Source organism: Salvelinus namaycush, chromosome 18, assembly GCF_016432855.1.
Source record: "Salvelinus namaycush isolate Seneca chromosome 18, SaNama_1.0, whole genome shotgun sequence".
NCBI lineage: Eukaryota > Metazoa > Chordata > Actinopteri > Salmoniformes > Salmonidae > Salvelinus > Salvelinus namaycush.
Genome location: NC_052324.1, coordinates 20305289 through 20326587, shown reverse-complemented (window position 1 = coordinate 20326587; position 21299 = coordinate 20305289). Strand labels below are relative to the sequence as shown.

General features: G+C 45.4%; 1 protein-coding gene and 1 pseudogene across 2 annotated transcripts in view; both read right to left on the bottom strand.

The window, feature by feature from the left end:
• The window catches only part of LOC120063210 (calcineurin-binding protein cabin-1-like), a 55307-nt gene extending 47558 nt beyond the window's left edge, over positions 1–7749 (bottom strand). The window contains exon 1 of one of the 2 annotated variants that reach the window (XM_039013431.1): positions 7719–7749. In XM_039013431.1, the coding sequence (XP_038869359.1) occupies positions 7719–7748 (30 nt within the window). In that variant the 5' untranslated portion in view covers position 7749. Of the gene's footprint in view, positions 1–3452; positions 3541–7718 lie in introns of those variants that run through there. The other variant, XM_039013432.1, reaches the window with a different exon arrangement.
• Positions 7750–9147: 1398 nt separating this feature from the next.
• The window catches only part of LOC120062864, a 47476-nt pseudogene continuing 35324 nt past the window's right edge, over positions 9148–21299 (bottom strand).

The following is a 21299-nucleotide window of genomic DNA, read 5'->3' as shown; positions in this document are numbered from 1 at the left end:
AGATCCTGGCTGGAAGAGATCGCCTCCCATGGGAACAGCTGGAGGCAGTTAGGAGAGCAGAGGCAACCGGAGAGAGGAACCGGCGTTATGAGGGTACGCGGCTAGCACGGAAGCCTGTGAGTCAAGCCCAAAAATTTCTTGGGGGGGGGCTACAAGGGAGTGTGGCGAAGTCAGGTAGGAGACCTGCGCCAACTCCCCGAGCTTACCGTGGAGAGCGAGAGTACGGGCAGACACCGTGTTATGCGGTAAAGCGCACGGTCTCTCCTGTACGTGTGCTTAGCCCGGTGCGGGTTATTCCACCTCCCCGCACTGGCAGGGCTAGATTGAGTATTGAGCCGGATGTCATGAAGCCAGCCCAACGCATCTGGCCACCAGTGCGTCTCCTCGGGCCGGCATACATGGCACCAGCCTTACGCATGGTGTCCCCGGTTCGCCTACATAGCCCAGTGCGGGTTATTCCACCTCCCTGCACTGGTCGGGCTACGGGGAGCATACAACCAGGTAAGGTTGGGCAGGCTCAGTGCTCAAGGGAGCCAGTACGCCTGCATGGTCTGGTATATCCGGCGCCACCTCCCCGCCCCAGCCCAGTACCACCAGTGCTTACACCACGCACCAGGCTTCCTGTGCGTCTCCAGAGCCCTGTTCCTCCTCCACGCACTAGCCCTGTGGTGCGTGTCTCCAGCCCATTACCACCAGTGCCGGCACCACGCACCAGGCCTCCTGTGCGTCTCCAGAGCCCTGTTCCTCCTCCACGCACTAGCCCTATGGTGCGTGTCTCCAGCCCATTACCACCAGTGCCTACACCACGCACCAAGCCTCCTGTGCGCCTCCAGAGTCCTGTGCGTCCTGTTGCTGCTCCCCGCACTAGCCTGAAGGTGCGTGTCCTTAGCCCGGTACCTCCAGTTCCGGCACCACGCACCAGGCCTACAGTGTGCCTCAGCCGGCCAGAGTCTGCCGTCTGCCCAGCGGCGCCTGAACTGCCCGTCTGCCCAACGCCGTCTGAACTGCCCGTCTGCCCAACGCCGTCTGAGCTGTCCGTCTGCCCAGCGCCGCCTGAACTGCCCGTCTGTCCTGAGCATTCAAAGCCGCCCGTCTGTACTGAGCCTTCAAAGCCGCCCGTCTGTCCTGAGCCTTCAGAGCCGTCCGCCAGACAGGAGCCGCTAGAGCCGTCCGCCAGACAGGAGCAGCCAGAGCCTTCCGCCAGACAGGAGCAGCCAGAGCCTTCCGCCAGACAGGAGCAGCCAGAGCCTTCCGCCAGACAGGAGCAGCCAGAGCCTTCCGCCAGACAGGAGCAGCCAGAGCCGCCAGCCAGCCATGAGCAGCCAGAGCCGCCAGCCAGCCATGAGCAGCCAGAGCCGCCAGCCAGCCATGAGCAGCCAGAGCCGCCAGCCAGCCATGAGCAGCCAGAGCCGCCAGCCAGCCATGAGCAGCCAGAGCCGCCAGCCAGCCATGAGCAGCCAGAGCCGCCAGCCAGCCAGGATCCGCCAGAGCCGCCAGCCAGCCAGGATCCGCCAGAGCCAGCCAGCCAGGATCCGCCAGAGCCAGCCAGTCCGGTGCTGCCCCTCAGTCCGGAGCTGCCCCTCAGTCCGGAGCTGCCCCTCAGTCCGGAGCTGCCCCTCAGTCCGGAGCTGCCCCTCATTCCGGTGTTGCCCCTTAGTCCGGTGGGGTTAATTTGGAGGGTGGCCATTTGGAGGAGGCTACGGAAGCGGGGATTGACTATGGTGGGGTGGGGACCACGTCCGGAGCCGCCACCGTGGACAGATGCCCACCCAGACCCTCCCCTAGACTTTGGTTGTGCGCCCGGAGTTCGCACCTTGAGGGGGGGGTTCTGTCACGTTCCTGACCTGTTTTCCATTGTTTTTGTATGTGTTTAGTTGGTCAGGGCGTGAGTTGGGGTGGGCATTCTATGTTATGTGTTTCTATGTTGGGTTAAATGTGTTGCCTGATATGGTTCTCAATTAGAGGCAGGTGTTTGACGTTTCCTCTGATTGAGAACCATATTAAGGTAGGCTGTTCTCACTGTTTGTTTGTGGGTGATTGTCGCTGTGTCTGTGTTTTGTTGCACCACACGGTACTGTCTCGTTCGTTCATTCGTTTTCCCTGTTCGTGCGTTCTTCGTTATGTAGTTCTCATGTTCAGGTCTGTTTAACGTCGTTTGTTGTTTTATAGTTTATTCAAGTGTATTTCGTGTCAGTGTTCGTCTTGCCAATTAAATTCATTATGTATTCATCACCCGCTGCGCCTTGGTCCACTCAATCACCACAAGACGACCGTTACACCCCTCTCTTCACAAGGAACACATTTGCCTCAAGGACACATTAGGTGGATTTTCGGCCATTTTGAGAAAAACTTTTAAAATGCTACTCTGGCAGCGAATGACCGACCTGCACGAAACTTGCTACGTGGTCATCAATGGACAAAGGTCTCAATGCAATATTTTCCAGACTAGTACCTGAAACAACATGGCCGCTATTGACCAATAAACATTCACGTTGGCGTGTTCTGGCACATAAATGCATATAAAACCAGTAAAGGATATTCTTATAGTAACACAATTTGGTACATGTTGCAAACACTGTCAAGACATGTGCAAGAACATTGACCACCCGGTGGCGCTATAACAGGCACATGTTTATCTCTTGATCTGTTTGACTCAGTGACGAAATTTGTGGGATAGTAGTCTAGCTAACCTACACAATATCTCAGACCCACTGGCCTGATTTTGAGGGAAATTTGGGTGAATGAATGAGTCTTGCCATAGAGAGCCGCCATTTACAAAATTACACTGATTGGCCTAAGGGGGGTGCTGCATTATTCGTGGGGGACGACATGTTTGTTGCCTTGTTTGGCTTTTATTTTCTGCTTGTTGAGTACCTCCCCTCCACTCACTCCCTCCCCAGCTCCCCTCACTCCCCCTAGCCAAGCCATAACCCATTAATCCCCTCCACATGCCTACTTTATGATGTCAGAACACATCACCTCAGGCTCAAACAAACATCTCACATCGTTAGCTCCTATCAAACCTTCACACCCTGCAGAACAGCAAAACCAACAGTTAGGGGGAAACACTGAAATAGCAACAGGAAATTACTTTTACTACGCGCTTTCTTACAATGAGTTTTCCATATCACTCCATCAATATTTTCTTTATCACTCTCTCTCTCTGTACAACACCATGCTATTCTTGAGAAAAGACATGCGTAGAGTAAGCAATCTCTGTTGCAAGCAGGGGGCTCAACACAACTCTTCCTCCTTCTCCATAGGCCAACTCAAATGACTCACCCCCCCATGCCTTGTAGAATTACTACACTAACTCTACAAACTGTGGAAGAATTCCACTCACATAAACAAGAATATACAACCATGTGCGCTTTCCCCAGTAAACAGAGAGAGTGAGAAAGAAAGAGAGCGAGAGAAAAGGCACGAAACGAGAGAGAGAGAGACACACTCACCATCACCAACGAAAGCTACTCCACTCGTGTCTGTGTGTATTCTTTTGGATGGTTTCCTGCTGGCTGTAGCAGCACCAGAGCCCCTGGCAGCCCCCCCCCCACCCACCCACCCACAGAGCAACTCACACTCAGATAGCGGGGGGTGGATTGTAGGCAGGCGCTGGGGCTGCGAAAGCTGCAGGAGAGAGCAGGAGAGAAGAAGAGCTGTGCACGGCAGAGCTGGAGAAGGAGAGGAGGAGGGCAGCCGCCTGGACGAGGAGAGGAGAAACGGTGCTGGCGTCAGGGCCCAGAGACTCAGCATGCCAGTGACAGACGGGCTGACTCGCTCCTCTCTCTTTTTCAAACCATGCCATCTCAAAACATAAACACCCACGCACTCTCTCTCCCCTGACCCCAGCCTGCTAGGGTTCTTTCCCTCCACTCGCACTCTATACACATCCTAGTGCCCACCCCTTTAGACTGTACCCATCCAATCAGAGACAGGTCGACTTACTCCCACCCATAAGCACACACCCACACAATACACAAACAGAAGGGAGAGAGAGCACTGAGGAAAGAGAGCAAGAGCAACAGGGAGAGGGAGGAAGAGCGCTAGTGAGAGCAGCAACAAGGAGGGGTATAGCACGCTCACGCAACAGCAAGAGAGCAACAGGAAAAGAGAGCGAGGAAGAGTAAGATGGAGCTGTAGGCGGGAGGATAGAGAAGGAGTAAGTAAAGAGAGGAATGAGTGTGTAGGCCAATACAAACGAATGCACACATCTGCAGGACTAAAAAGAAAGCATGCCTGCATCAGGAGGGTACTAGTGGCCACAAGGCCAGTGTAACACAGTAGCACACTAACAAGCCTCGCCTCCTCCCCTTCCTCTCGATCTCCTGCTGGCCCACAAACATGCTATGGAAACTAGTGATGTGCCGTTCGTAGAGAAGAAACATGACATGTTTAAGAACTGATTATGGATTGCATGGTGCAAGAATGAACGCATTTAATTGATTATTTAATGTTATATCATGGATACATCTTTGTAGAACCAAAACATACACACAGCCTTTGCTCAACAAACTAACTCGAGAACTAATTGTTTTGGGTGCTGCAGTTTGAACGATATTGTGCTCATCACCCTCACCGCAGTCAAGCAATGCATTCCGCCAAATGTTGTTAACAATCTAGTCCGGTTGCAGCCACAACTAGACGCCATTTCAAGATGTATCAAGAAATAGTCTTAGTTGTATGCCTATAAATCAATAAAATGTACATTGTTTGAAGCACACTTCTACAAGTCAGTCACAAATGACAGCTCCATTAAGCCCCTTATGGTGAACAACATGTGAACAAGACTCTTGCGTTTTCAGTTCATCCTTCGCTGGTAAGGGGTCCTGTGTGCTCTGGGCATTACGGAATCAACTGAACAAAATTTGTCAAAAGATTTGTTCTTTTGACTGAACGAGTCGAAAAGATCAGAGTCAGTAAAAAGAGAGTCGAACTTCCATCACTAATGCAAACACCTTGTTTTTCCTGCTTCCTGTTGTTAGTGTTAAAAAAACATACAAATCTGCTGACATGAGCTCTCCAGCAGGGAGGGTAGACAGACGGTATTGCAGAGGAGTAACTGCTACAATGCCAGATAGGACCTCAGAGAAAGAACCACATCAAAATAGTCCATATATTACAACATATTCCTCGGCCTTCACACTTCTCCCCCCCTGCCTGCTCACACCAGCTAGTTCTCCTAGGCTAACAAAACATACCCAACGTTCTACTACTGTACAAAAGCAATCTGAAAAATTAACACTATAGTTTATACAAGTACTGGGCTCAAGAACTCGTTTTTTATAGCCACAAACACACTTAGCTAGCATCTCGGTGCAATGAAGACAACGGTTTAAAGTGAGGATAAAAGCCACAAGATTTATTTAAAATGTTAAAGACTAGAAAACAATGTAATTCCTCTGAATTAGGATCCAGTAAGATGACATCCATTTTGTCTGGAGCTTGCAGTAGAGTGCATGTGTGGGCGGATGAATATGTAAGCACATACGTGTGGGGGCAACACCATGCCTTAGCAAGCACACTGACTCTGCAGGATCACAGAGCAAATCAGAGCAGTAAGCCCTGCACAGTACAGCAGAGCACAGCCTGAGGGAGCAGACCAGAGGACTGACGCCTTTATTACTGGGCAATTCCACAATAACAGAGTGATGCTGAAACTCAGATTCTTCCCTTTAAAATGCATGCCAAACAAAAACCAATGACGGCAAAGTTAAACAAACCATAAAACTCTACGCACAAGGAAAATTGTTAAGTAGTCCTTGTGCATAGAGTTGTATGGTTTAACTTTGCGATCATTGGTTTTTGTTTGGCATGCATTTTAAAGGGAAGAATCTGAGTCGGGATTGTGTCTAGGCACAGATCTGGGGAAGGGTACCAAAAAAATGTGTGCAGCATTGAAGCTCCCCAAGAACACGTTAGCCTACATCATTGTAAAATGGAAGAAGTTTGGAACCACCAAGACTTCCTAGAGCTGGCCGTCTCTGCAGCACTCCACCAATCAGGCCTTTATGGTAGTGGCCAGACGGAGGCCACTCCTCAGTCAAAAGGCACATGGGGCAAAGGGGTCACTTTCCAACAGGACAACGACCCTAAGCACACAGCCAAGACAACGCAGGAGAGACTTCGGGACAAGTCTGGGGGGCGATTTGATCAATTTTATAATAAGGCTGTAACAAAATGTGGAAGTCAAGGGGTCTGAATACTTTTAGAATGCACTGTAGGTTATATCTACAGGTACCTGACAAAATAAAGGAAACATCAACAGTGTCTTAATAGGGCGTTGGGCCACCACAAGCCAAAACAGCTTCAATGCTCCTTGGCATAGATTCTACAAGTTGCTGGAACTCTATTGGAGAGATGAAACACCATTCTTCTACGAGAAATTCCATCATATGGTGTTTTGTTGATGGTGGTGGAAAACGCTGTCTCAGGCACCACTCCAGAATGTCCTATATGAGTTTTCAATTGGGTTGCGATCTGGTACCTGAGACGGACATTCACTGACCACTCGTGCCAAGTGGATGGGGCCATTATCATCCTATGAGGGCATAGACATGGTAGCCAAAATAATATCCTGCCCAGCATTTTTATACTTGAACCTAAGCATGATGGTATGTTAAGTGCTTAATTACCTGTGTGGAAGCACCTGTTTTCAATACACTTTGTATTCCTCATTTACATTATTTTGGCAGTTGCCTTTATATCTATGCCATATCTAATCAATCATATTATTGTCCATCTACAGCTGTGTTTCCACTGGGGATTCATTGTCATGGTTGATTTATTTGTAGCCTAATATCATGTTTCAATGTACAAAGAAGACATGGAAATTACAGCGTGGAAATCACACAAAAATACAACAAAAGTAGAAAAAATGTCATGATTGATTGAAACGCTCAACTAGAAACAAATTATTCTCTTCTATGTTGATATCCCTAAAATGAGACATTAACATTACCAGTCCGTTCAAATTAAACCTGTTCAGTTACGGCATTAAAACATTATTCGATGAACAACATTTGGAATTGGTGCAACAGGATTATTGTGCTGACATGATCAGTTATTAGAAGGCTTACCAGTCAAACAGAAACCTTGGCATTGATCAGCGCAATAAATTATGCAACAGTCACTCCCAACTGAGCTGGAACATGTCAAAACAGCAGAATATGGGTTAGGCTACACTTAATGGTGGCCCAGTTGATAACACACCAGCCGAACTCAGAGGAAAACTAGGCCAGTCAGACCTACATTACACTATAGGACAGAGTGACCTACAGAAAACTCATTTCAGGTGGCCTGGCCACCCACTGAAGACCAAGTCCCATCATGTAGCCTACCATCTCATGTCTGATCTAGCCACACTGTACTGTAGGCCTATGCTATCATTTCCCATCCAGTCATTTGGCCATTCTGTCACTGAGGGACCACAGAACAGCAATGACTGTCCCCTCTGTCTGCCACAAAAGGCACAACACATATTACCGACAATTTACATTTACATTTAAGTCATTTAGCAGACGCTCTTATCCAGAGCGACTTACAAATTGGTGCATTCACCTTATGATATCCAGTGGAACAGCCACTTTACAATAGTGCATCTAAATCTTTTAAGGGGGGGGGGGGGGGGGGTTAGAAGGATTACTTTATCCTATCCTAGGTATTCCTTGAAGAGGTGGGGTTTCAGGTGTCTCCGGAAGGTGGTGATTGACTCTGCTGACCTGGCGTCGTGAGGGAGTTTGTTCCACCATTGGGGTGCCAGAGCAGCGAACAGTTTTGACTGGGCTGAGCGGGAACTGTACTTCCTCAGTGGTAGGGAGGCGAGCAGGCCAGAGGTGGATGAACGCAGTGCCCTTGTTTGGGTGTAGGGCCTGATCAGAGCCTGAAGGTACGGAGGTGCCGTTCCCCTCACAGCTCCGTAGGCAAGCACCATGGTCTTGTAGCGGATGCGAGCTTCAACTGGAAGCCAGTGGAGAGAGCGGAGGAGCGGGGTGACGTGAGAGAACTTGGGAAGGTTGAACACCAGACGGGCTGCGGCGTTCTGGATGAGTTGTAGGGGTTTAATGGCACAGGCAGGGAGCCCAGCCAACAGCGAGTTGCAGTAATCCAGACGGGAGATGACAAGTGCCTGGATTAGGACCTGCGCCGCTTCCTGTGTGAGGCAGGGTCGTACTCTGCGAATGTTGTAGAGCATGAACCTACAGGAACGGGCCACCGCCTTGATGTTAGTTGAGAACGACAGGGTGTTGTCCAGGATCACGCCAAGGTTCTTAGCGCTCTGGGAGGAGGACACAATGGAGTTGTCAACCGTGATGGCGAGATCATGGAACGGGCAGTCCTTCCCCGGGAGGAAGAGCAGCTCCGTCTTGCCGAGGTTCAGCTTGAGGTGGTGATCCGTCATCCACACTGATATGTCTGCCAGACATGCAGAGATGCGATTCGCCACCTGGTTATCAGAAGGGGGAAAGGAGAAGATTAATTGTGTGTCGTCTGCATAGCAATGATAGGAGAGACCATGTGAGGTTATGACAGAGCCAAGTGACTTGGTGTATAGCGAGAATAGGAGAGGGCCTAGAACAGAGCCCTGGGGGACACCAGTGGTGAGAGCACGTGGTGCGGAGACAGATTCTCGCCACGCCACCTGGTAGGAGCGACCTGTCAGGTAGGACGCAATCCAAGCGTGGGCCGCGCCGGAGATGCCCAACTCGGAGAGGGTGGAGAGGAGGATCTGATGGTTCACAGTATCAAAGGCAGCCGATAGGTCTAGAAGGATGAGAGCAGAGGAGAGAGACTTAGCTTTAGCAGTGCGGAGCGCCTCCGTGACACAGAGAAGAGCAGTCTCAGTTGAATGATTAGTCTTGAAACCTGACTGATTTGGATCAAGAAGGTCATTCTGAGAGAGATAGCAGGAGAGCTGGCCAAGGACGGCACGTTCAAGAGTTTTGGAGAGAAAAGAAAGAAGGGATACTGGTCTGTAGTTGTTGACATCGGAGGGATCGAGTGTAGGTTTTTTCAGAAGGGGTGCAACTCTCGCTCTCTTGAAGACGGAAGGGACGTGGCCAGCGGTCAAGGATGAGTTGATGAGCGAGGTGAGGTAAGGGAGAAGGTCTCCGGAAATGGTCTGGAGAAGAGAGGAGGGGATAGGGTCAAGCGGGCAGGTTGTTGGGCGGCCGGCCGTCACAAGACGCGAGATTTCATCTGGGGAGAGAGGGGAGAAAGAGGTCAAAGCACAGGGTAGGGCAGTGTGAGCAGAACCAGCGGTGTCGTTTGACTTAGCAAACGAGGATCGGATGTCGTCGACCTTCTTTTCAAAATGGTTGACGAAGTCATCCGCAGAGAGGGAGGAGGGGGGGGGGGGAGGAGGAGGATTCAGGAGGGAGGAGAAGGTGGCAAAGAGCTTCCTAGGGTTAGAGGCAGATGCTTGGAATTTAGAGTGGTAGAAAGTGGCTTTAGCAGCAGAGACAGAAGAGGAAAATGTAGAGAGGAGGGAGTGAAAGGATGCCAGGTCCGCATGGAGGCGAGTTCTCCTCCATTTCCGCTCGGCTGCCCGGAGCCCTGTTCTGTGAGCTCGCAATGAGTCGTCGAGCCACGGAGCAGGAGGGGAGGACCGAGCCGGCCTGGAGGATAGGGGACATAGAGAGTCAAAGGATGCAGAAAGGGAGGAGAGGAGGGTTGAGGAGGCAGAATCGGGAGATAGGTTGGAGAAGGTTTGAGCAGAGGGAAGAGATGATAGGATGGAAGAGGAGAGAGTAGCGGGGGAGAGAGAGCGAAGGTTGGGACGGCGCGATACCATCCGAGTAGGGGCAGAGTGGGAAGTGTTGGATGAGAGCGAGAGGGAAAAGGATACAAGGTAGTGGTCGGAGACTTGGAGGGGAGTTGCAATGAGATTAGACAATGATTGATCTGTCGGTCAGACTCGAGGTTCAGTGATACTACTGGGCAGGCCATGTCAGACAACAGCTGTAGGGTGGCTCGCCTGCTTATTTTCATGATTGAGGAGTGTCTGGCAAATTGAGCACCCCCCCACCCACACACAGTTCCCAACAACAAGAGTGTGGCACCCTGAGCTGACAACTGTGCAGCGTGGCTTTCAGAATCTTATTTTGGCTACAATTAGTATTTCAGGGTGAGGTTTATTGTGCCCTTTAATAAAAGAGTGACTGTCAGTGACTGTAACACTCAGTTTGCCAGGCAGGGTAGCTTGCTGAGTCCAGATGCAGCCAGGGCTGTGCTGCATGCTCCCTCCATCAGCCTAAGCATGACTTTCACACACTGTTCTCAACAGCTTTATGGAGAGGATACCACAGCCGAGGTCCCTCCTACTACACCAGCTCAACGCAAGATACCAAAATAAGACCAAACCCTAATTTAACATAACTCTTTAGACTTCACAATAAACATTGCTTGTGTGTCAATAGGATCTTGCATGAAAGTTCAAATTGGACATGCAGATTTAAAAATAGGATTCGGACAAATGTCTTCCTCTCCCATAATAAGGCTACGACGTGACAACAAAAATCTAACATGACGAAAATGTAGCTACCACATATCCATTTCATGATGCACACTTTAGAGAAGCACTAATAGCTGCTTCCATGGGGCTTTCATTCAAGTCAATTTGAAAGGAGGTTCAGTGTCTTCAGAAAGTATTCATACTCCTTGACTCATTCCACATCTTGTTGTGTGTTACAGCCTGAATTCAAATAGGATTAAATATATGTTTTTCCCCTCACCCATCTACACACAATGACGAAGTGAAAACATGTTTTTTTACATTTTAGCAAATGTATTGAAAATGAAATATAGACATCTAATTTACAAAAGTATTCACACCCCTGAGTCAATACTTCGGCAGTGATTACAGCTGTGAGTCTTTCTGGGTACGTCTCTAAGAGCTTTCCACAACTGGATTGTGCAACATTTGCCCATTATTATTTTCAAAATTCTTAAAGTTCTGTGAAATTGGTTGTTGATCATTTCTAGACAACCAGTTTCAGGCCTTGCAATAGCTTTAAGTACACTGAACACGACATGTAAAGTGTTGGTCCCATGTTTCATGATCTGAAATAAAACATCCCAGAAATGTTCCACATGCACAAAAAGCATATTTCTCTAAAATGTGGTGCACAAACTTGTTTTCATCCCTGGAAGTGAGCATTTTTCCTTATATCAAGAAGCTGATTAAACAGCATGATCATTACACAGGTGTACCTTGTGCTGGGGACAATAAAAGGCCACTAAAATGTACAGTTTTGTCACACAACACAATGCCACAGATGTCTCAAGTTGAGGGAGCGTGCAATTGGCATGCAGACTGCAGGAATGTCCACCAGAGCTGTTGCCAGAGAATTTAATGTAAATGTATATACCATAAGCCGCTTCCAACATCGTTTTAGAGAATTTGGTAGTATGTCCAACCGGCCTCACAACCGCAAACCATGTGTAACGACGCCAGCCCAGGACCTCCACATCCAGCTTCTTCACCTGCGACTTCAGTGGGCAAATGCGCACTTTCGATGGCCACTGGCATGCTGGAGAAGTGTGCTCTTCACAGATGAATCCCGGTATCAACTTTACTGAGCAGATGGCAGATGTGTGGGAGAGCGGTTTGCTGATGTCAACGCTGTGAACAGTGCCCCATGGTGGCGGTAGGGTTATGACATGGGCAGGCATAAGCTACGGACAACGAACACATATGCATTTTATCAATGGCAATTTGAATGCACAGAGATACCGTGACGAGATCCTGAGGCCCACTGTCGTGCCATCACCTCATGTTTCAGAATGATAATGCACAGCCACATGTCACAATGGCCTGTGCACAATTCCTGGAAGATGAAAATGTCCCAGTTCTTCCATGGTCTGCATACTCACCAGACATGTCACCCATTGAGCATGTTTGGGATGCTCTGGGTCGACCTGTACGACAGCGTGTTCCAGTTCCCGCCAAAATCCAGCAACTTCGCACAGCCATTGAAGAGGAGTGGGACAACATTCCACAGGCCACAATCAACAACCTTATCAACTCTATGCCAAGGAGATGTGTTGCGCTGTATGAGGGAAATGGTGGTCACTGGTTCAAAAATAAGGTTAAACATTATTATTGCACACAGAGTCCATGCAACTTATTATGCAACTTGTTTAGCAAATGTTCACTGCTGAACTTATTATGGCTTGCCATAACAAAGATGTTAAATACTTATTGACTCAAGACATTTTAGCTTTTCATTTTTAATTAATTTGTAAAAATGTCAAAAACCTAATTCCACTTTGACAAAAACTCTCAATTTACTAAATTCAGGCTGTAACACCAAAATGTGGAAAAAGTCAAGGGGTGTGAATACTTTCTGAAGGCACTGTAAATTACTGGTGTGGGGAAGAGATGACCACAGTCATCTCTTCTACAGATCCCCCACAGACCTAATCATCCTACCAGGCACACAATACAGCAAGCCCTCCCTCCACATGGGCTTACATTCATGACAGTGCTACCTAGGATTCCACAATTAGGCTAAAAGCAACCATACCACAGCATGCTAAAAAAAACTTGCTGCATGGATCACTGGGAATAAAAAGAGTTGCAGCATGGGGAAATATCTTATAGGACTACAACAAATGTAATGAGATGGTGGACACGGAGTATGTCATTCCCAAAAGTACGCTTTTTATTTTCAAGATTTAAACAACTGATGCGATGTTAGAATGTCTCAGTTCTCCCTCCATTGTTTTAGCCATTAATAAGGGTCTCTTGGTGCAGTATGTTATTGCTATAAGTCGAGGAGGAAGTCTATTGGATGACATGCCAAATGAATGAGGAACTTGAACTCTAACCATTTCCTTCCAATCATTTACTTCTGATTTGATGTGAAATTGTTGTTATTCACTTTTGAGTTCTCAATATTCAAAATAACTTTTCACTTTCCAATTGTAAAATAAGGTCACAACTCAGGATGAATATTTTCCTGATAGCGGGAATAATTCACATTTATCCCTAGAGTCCCGGGAAATAATGCAAAAATCAGAAGTGCTCATTTAAAGCGTTTAAAACCAAGATATGGTCACTACGCCAGGGTTCTCCCCAAATAAGATTGTCGCTGCGCCACATTGCCGTCTTGGCTGCTCTCCACTATGTAAAAAGACTTCACAGCAAGTGAAACTGATATTTAGTAATGATAGCCAATGACATTGTTGTGAATTGAAAAACAGGCCGTGTCACTCAGAGCGTTATCATGTTCCTCAATTAATTCAGCACATTTCAGCAGTAGGCCATCTCGAAACACCCCGAGTAGGCCATAGCGTTGTCGAATCATAGACTTTGCAACGGCAATAAAACAAGAGTCAAATGACCAAAATTACTAAGCTTGCTAGATAACCTCCAACAAATGACAGAATATCCCCTATTTGGCTAAATTGAGTTGATTATACAGATAGCAGGTCAGCTCATGAATAACAGGGACATGGAGAGGAAATCGTTTAAATAGCAAGGTATCTTAACCTCACTGGTGTAGGGGGCAGTATTTTCACGTCCGGATGAAAAGCGTGCCCAGAGTAAACTGCCTGTTACTCAGGCCCAGAGGCTAGGATATGCATATTATTAGTAGATTTGGATAGAAAACACTCTGAAGTTTCTAAAACTGTTTGAATAATGTCTGAGTATAACAGAACTCGTATGGCAGGCGAAAACCTGAGAAATCCAACCAGGAAGTGGGCAATCTGAGGTTTGTAGTTTTTCAAGTGATTGCCTATCCAATATACTGTGTCTATGGGGTCAGATTGCACTTCCTAAGGCTTACACTAGATGTCAACAGTCTTTAGAACGTTGTTTCAGACTTCTACTATGAAGGGGGAGCGAATAAGAGCTGTTTGAATCAGGGGTCTGGCACATTATTGAAGATTTGGAACATTATTGAAGATTTATGTTAAAAACATCCTAAAGATTGATTCAATACATCGTTTGACATGTTCCTACGGACTGTAACGGAACTGACTTTGTCTGCACCTAGTGATCACGCCCCGTGAATTTTGATTACTGGACTAAACGCGCGAACAAAAAGGAGGTATTTGGACATAAATGATGGACATTATCGAACAAAACAAACATTTATTGTGGAACTGGGATTCCTGGGAGTGCATTCTGATGAAGATCAAAGGTAAGTGAATATTTATAATGCTATTTCTGACTTCTGTTGACTACACAACATGGCGGATATCTGTTTGGGTTGTTTTGGTCTCTGAGCGCTGTACTCAGATTATTGCATGGTGTGCTTTTTCCGTAAAGTTTTTTTGAAATCTGACACAGCGGTTGCATTACGGAGAAGTGGATCTAAAATTCCATGCATAACAGTTGTATCTTTTAGCAATGTTTATTATGAGTATTTCTGTAAATTGATGTGGCTCTCTGCAAAATCACCAGATGTTTTGGAACTACTGAACATAACGCGCCAATGTAAACTAAGATTTTTGGATATAAATATGAACTTTACCGAACAAAACATACATGTATTGTGTAACATGAAGTCCTATGAGTATCATCTGATGAAGATCAAAGGTTAATGATTAATTTTCTCTATTTCTGCTTTTTGTGACTCCTCTCTTTGGCTGGAAAAATGGCTGTGTTTTTCGGTGACTTGGCTCTGACCTAACATAATCGTTTGGTGTGCTTTCGTCGTAAAGCCTTTTTGAAAATCGGACACTGTGGCTGGATTTACAACAAGTGTATCTTTAAAAATGGTGTAAAATACTTAAAAATGGTGTATCTTTAAAAATGGTGTAGAATTTTAATTATGGGATTTCTGTTTGAGGAATTTTAACTATGGGATTTCTGTTGTTTTGAATTTGGCACCCTGCAGTTTCACTGGCTGTTGACGAGGTGAGACGCTACCGTCCCACATACCCTAGTGAGGTTAAAGGGTATTAAAGTCTAGTACTGTAATATATATATATATGTTGTATAACTTTTTTTTTGTATGTGTATAAAAACATTCTGGCATGGTTAAATATTGCACTGTAAAATTGTTTTAACATGTTTAAAAGGTCTGTACTAAATATTTAGAATTAAATAAAGGGTTTTAAAAATGTATCTCACCTTTAACGAATGGAATCTCAGTTTTTCTCTAAGTGTGTGTGTCTCAGAGAAAGGCTTCAGGAAAGACGTGTGTGTGCGTGTGCGGGTGTGTGTGTTTCAAAACAATGGGGTTTTCGGGGGTGTGTGTCTAGACAATTATGCTTGAAACAATTCAACATTAAGGGGTCATTAGCATAAGGCTCTCAAAACAGGAGTTTTACCCCGAGGATGTGGGGGGGATCAAAAGTCAATCCCACCAACCAGCATAGAAAAGGTTTAAAAACAATGTTTTATTCTAAACAATACCAACACTAGGGGTCATTTGCACACAGGTTGTCTCCACACAAAAAAAACAGTCAACAACAAACAATCCCCCAGGTCTGTAAACAATCCCCCATTCCATACATTAGGACACAGCTGCTCATCTGAAAAGTATTTTCCAGCCTTTCTGCAAGCCTATACACATGGAGAATTTTGAAGGTGAGGATTTGGAATTAATATATTAGATTTTGTGTGCGTTAGGTAGTTTGTGGGAAATGTTTGATATTACTGCACTGTTTGAAACTCTAATATTAAACAGTTGTTATATATGGTTTTTACAGATATTCTAAAAGGGGTGGACATCGAATTTTCAGGTATGTTTTTATGTCAATTGTATGTATTTTTTTAAAGTTCAAATGTATATATTTCGTATAAATATATTTTAATATTACTTAAAAAAACGTCTATAGGACACCCGACATTTACACAGCTGCTACCGGGAATAATTGATTTGGATCATCCAACATTAGATGATGAAACAGAGGTGCAAACAGCGGCCGGTTCTTCTTTACGCAGCCCGTCACCATCAAGCTATTTTCAACGTAAGTCCAAAAATAAAATACGTAATAATATTTATACATTAAAACAAAAAGTGTGAAGACTATTTTAAAAAGCTAATCTTGTGTTTACAGCGGACAGAACCCCAACAAGAATACCTGAAGCATTATGGACTACCGCTGAACGACTTCGGGGGTGCTGAAACAGATGATATTCTACCTTTCTGTACAAACGGCTTGACCATAACTCCAAACAACCCAAGAAGCGCCGTTTTAACACAGCTACATACCCCCTGGAACCTACAGCCAATCGCTACATAATCTAGCATTTACGGCGCATCGCAATACTTTGGCACAAGTGCACAGCGCAGAATCACCACGGCCCGAGAAGGAGACGATGTGTTGATGTTTGAGGCAGCCAAACAGCTTGATACAGCCAATTCTGAGGTAGAAATAGATCGAGATATGTTTCTCACAGCCTTTTACAGGGCTCTAAAAGCCAGAGAGGTTCAGCTACACACACGTATGGTTGCTTTACTAAAGCGTCAATAGAGTTAAGATCTATCCTTCTGGCATAGAACAATTCCCCGCTTGTTAAACAACAATCTGATTAAAAAACACCCAAACAAGCGCTAAAAACCCTGTATGTAACATGGATCCTTCTAGAATACCACCAGAACTCATATCCTTAATTAACCAAATGAATGAGAGCACAACATCTTCAACACCGTCCCACACACACACACACACACACACACACACAAACCTCCTTTAACTCCTATGTCCGAGGAGGCTGAGCAACCACACGTTTTTGAGGAATCGGAAAATTGTGTAATAAATCAGTGGCGATGGTATTGATAGAAGTGTTCGTGTTGTGTACCGAAATAAATTCAGCAATAGAGATTAGACAGCTTTTTAATTTCACATGGATGAATCAGAACCTTGATTATGCAGTTTATGTGATGATCTTGGATACTCTGAATGAACTTTTAGAAAGTGCTACAGATTGTCAAACCTCGTGATGTCTTACAACTTGAAATTTGTGAAGATATAGTGTTTTGCATACTCTTGTTTTATCCAATGGCGAAGCAGATTTTGAAAAATGTATAGCCCTCCCGGGATGACTTGGATAAATTAGATTGAACATCACTGCTGATAGGACCCTAGAGCTCATTGTACAAATCGTACGTCAACCCCTAGGCGGAAGGGGTCAGAGAAGGAAACTTGATAGTCTCGTGCAATCAGAAATCATAAACAACAAAAGGGCATCTCATAAACATTCACAATCCTGGTAATCAGTTATGCTTTGCAATAGGCCTAGCACATTTACTCAACCCTGGATGTACTGATCTAGAGGCTTTACAAAAGGCTAGGGAGCTCCAAAATGCCGTCGGTCTAGGTATACAGGAGGCTGTGGCTTTCTCGGACAGTCAAATTTGAAAATTTTCTGAACATCAAGATTGTGGTTTTGTACCATAGTAGAGCTAATTCAGCTCTCTTGAAATTCCAGAACAACCCACAACCTCATCCTCAGATTCTGTACTTTAATGTGCAAAACGGCCATTATTATGCTATTACCAACATCATAGTGTTTTTAGGAGCGCCATGTCATACAGGCTACACCCGAAAGAGGGGGCACACTTGTCATTATAACTGTTCAGTATGTCTGGATGAAACTTGTCCGATGCAACCCTTAAACCTAACACCCTGTGTGGATTGTCAGCGCACATGTCGTTCGGCCTACTGCTATGAAAAACACAAAATTGAAACATGGCACCGCAAGGCATTTAAATCTGTAAGCAGTTGTGACATTAACAAGAAATGTCCAAAATGCCATTACAATCTTAAAATAGACAGCCCTAAACCTCACGTGTGTGGAATCATACATTACAGATTGGGCAAAGGGCCTTTGAAAAGCAGAGACGCTGAGGTGGTTCAAGAAGTGCCACACGAGTGTTATATTCAGCCCTTGGCTGAAGATGAACATTCAGAGAAACATGTGTTTTATGATTTTGAGACTAATCAGCAATCAGGGGTTCATTTGCCTATTTTTGTATCTACCATGACTTTCAAGGGTGGTGGTTGGCAGAGGGACCCAATTGTGCACTACTCTTTCTAAAACACTTCAGAAAACCCCAGTACAGAAACTTCACGTTTATAGCTCACAATTCTAGAGCCTCTATCTTATTTTGAACCCCTTGATACAAGGCGTTGCACCCAGTGTCATAGCGCAAGGTAGTACAATCTTGTGTTTTGTAGACCCCGCCTTCAACCAGAGATACATTGACAGTTTAAGTTTCTTACCCATGAGATTGGCTCAAATGCCTGAGGCCTTGGGTTTTGAAAACTCTGTGAAAGGTTGGTTTCCTCATTTCTTCACATCAGAGGAGAATCTACATTATATTGGATCTTATGAGACAGTATGTCATAACACCTTTGATTTCCATAAAGAGATGGAGTCATACTGTGACAATGACGTGGTTATACTTTGTGACGGATGCCTCAGATTCAGAGAAGAGGTAATCAAAGATGCCGGCATTGACCCCTGGAGTTGTACAACTATTGCATCAGCATGCATGAAAACCTATGGTACACACTTTTTACCTCCAGCATCTATAGCTATTCCATCGCCTGACAACAATTCAAGTCATACTCTAGCGGGTCCATTCAATGGTTGGAGTACTTGGCCCAGGATAAAAACATTTTTATTCAACATGCTTTGAATAGTAGGGAGAAGGCTGTTGGGCCGTATCACGTAGATGGAGACACAGATTGACGGTGTTGAGACAGTGTTTGAGTACAACGGTTGTTTCTTCCACGGTTGTAAATCTTGCTTTGTGCCCCAGGCCATGTGTGTCCTAACCCAAAATACTTTTGGGGATATGTACCAGGAGTTCCAAGACAAATTGGAATCTTTACAGGCTACTTATGGGTTGAAAGTGAATGTGATGTGGGAACATGAGTGGACAGAACTCAAAAATAACTCAAAAAGCTTTGACACACCAGAACCCTTGGAACCCCGACAGGCCTTGTATGGAGGTCGTACCAATGTTTTGACATTACGGTATGTAGCGCAACCCGACAATAGGATGTAGATTTTACATCCCTTTATCCTCATGTAATGAGTTCCTCTTGCTATCCTATGGGTCATCCTGAAATTATTCACCGTGACTTTGACTTACCCCAAAACTATTTTGGTCTGATTAAAGCAACGGTTTACCTCAGAGAGAATACAGTAGACGGCACACGTCAAACGTGTGATTTATGACCCTACTTGATGGGTCAGGTGTGTATGCCCATATATGGGCATCCTGCAGGACATCCTGCCTTCCATTCTCACGGTAGGGGGAGGGTGTTTATTTAACCAGATAGTGCATCTGTTCCTTTGAAGCTGTCATGATGATTGATGTGTAGGGACCTCGTTGAACTGGGGGATGTGTTTGAACATTTCAAAGAGTATGGCCCCCCCCGTTGTAGTGACCTTAGGGCTGTTGTCTATGAAACAGGAATGTCCGGGGTTATTGGAGGGCAGACGCATTATAAATAAACCCCAGAACACCAAACAAGCGACCACGATAAACCACTAAAGAAATTAAACATGGATTTTGTGATCAGTGACTCACACGTGATGACCGTAACAGAAGCAGGACATCGGTTGAAACAGAGAAAGGTCCGAGTATAAAGCATCAATATACGATGCGCCAAAAAAACAGTTTCTAAATATGTATAGAATCCAAATACCGCCCGCAACTGCGCTGATAGATCAAGTGATGTCTAATGGACAGCTATGGGGTTCTGTTTGATTACCCGGCCTGTAGACAAACTCTATACCGTAGCCGAAGGAGAAGAATATACAGACCAGACTTTAGAAGTGGACTACAGGCTTGAAGACTGGCAGGTGTTTTGCAAGGTGGTGTGTCCCGAACTGAGAGTTATCACAAAGGGGTATAGCTTGTTCACGGGCTACGAGACCCGTTGGGAAGGTGCCCCTGACTCCTCAGGAAGAATATTTCACAGGGTGAAAATACAAAGAAAGAATGGACTTCCATGTGGGTGCGTGGAATTCTATATCAGCAACGAGAAAATCCTCAACGAAAACAGTGACTGGGGATTTTAGGTTGCGTATGCTTATTCCTTGTAAAAGTTGTGATATAATGGAATTGAAAATGTTAGTTAGTGGATGCTCTTTTTGTACAGAGCCAACAATGGCAGAGCATTGTTCGGCTAAGCAAGTGCATGATATATACGAATCCTAAGGATTATGATTCAAAGGAACCCCAAGAAGGTTCATCCTCAGAAGGGTCATCCCCCGAAGAAAACTAAGTACGCGGCTGCTACGTGAACCACGCCCCGATACCAAAAGAATGGTTCAACAATAAAAGAGGTGACCATAAAGCCACCGGTTCATCATATACCATGGATATTCATATACCATACCAGGACTCCGATACGTCATGGGTACCAGCCCCTAAGGACTCCATGCCTCACAGCCCTCCATTCTACTCCCCCCAGGCAAGCCGCCCGACATGTACACCGCCTGAGGATGTGTTTGATGTGGTGGTCAGTACTATTTTTGTGGACACCATTAAGGCCTCTAGCCGCACTTTTAGACGTGGTGATTGGAGTATAGAAGAGAAAAATGCATCGGTTGTGAGATCAATCACCCCAGCCAACGACGACATCCGTGTTTATATGACCCACCCCGGTACTACTTCAACCATTTTGAGGAGCTGGTGAAAAGACTGGTCCAGCCGCTTTATACCTTTGATGGTCAGAGCCCTGGAGTCTATAGGTCTTGTGCCATCTATTCCCAGAGTTTACGGGGTAACTTTCCTACATGAACTGAAGGAGGTGATCTACATCCACGAGAAACTCAAAGAAATCCGGCACACACTGGTGGACGACAACAAATACAAGGAAGCTTTGGTGGATGATGTGGTGACTTTCTGGCTCAATAAACCCCAAGAGAACGAGTAATAATTAATATTTTTTATTTAGATGTAAAGCAATGAGTAACTATATGCAAACGATGTTAGAGAGAATAAATACATGTTTTATTTTGAACTTACAAATGTTATGCAGCAAATTATTGAAAATAAAGTGAACAATGTATCATTCTACACAACCCACAATACATGGGCTAATGCAGAGCGTGTGCTAAAAATGGAGCGAAACATGACATACGGGCAAGAGTCTACAATGGACACAACTGGTATCCTGTCTTGTGGATGACTCTGAAGAATTAGAAACATCCTTGTCTAAGATTTTACTTTATTTGTTTGAAACACCATTTAAATTGTAACATGTATCATATTTGTTGTTTATATACTTATAACGGATGTGTGCGTTTTAAAAATTCAGAGATACAAGCCTGTAAATGTAAACCAAGTATACAAGGTGTTGCATGCATGGGTCGTTGA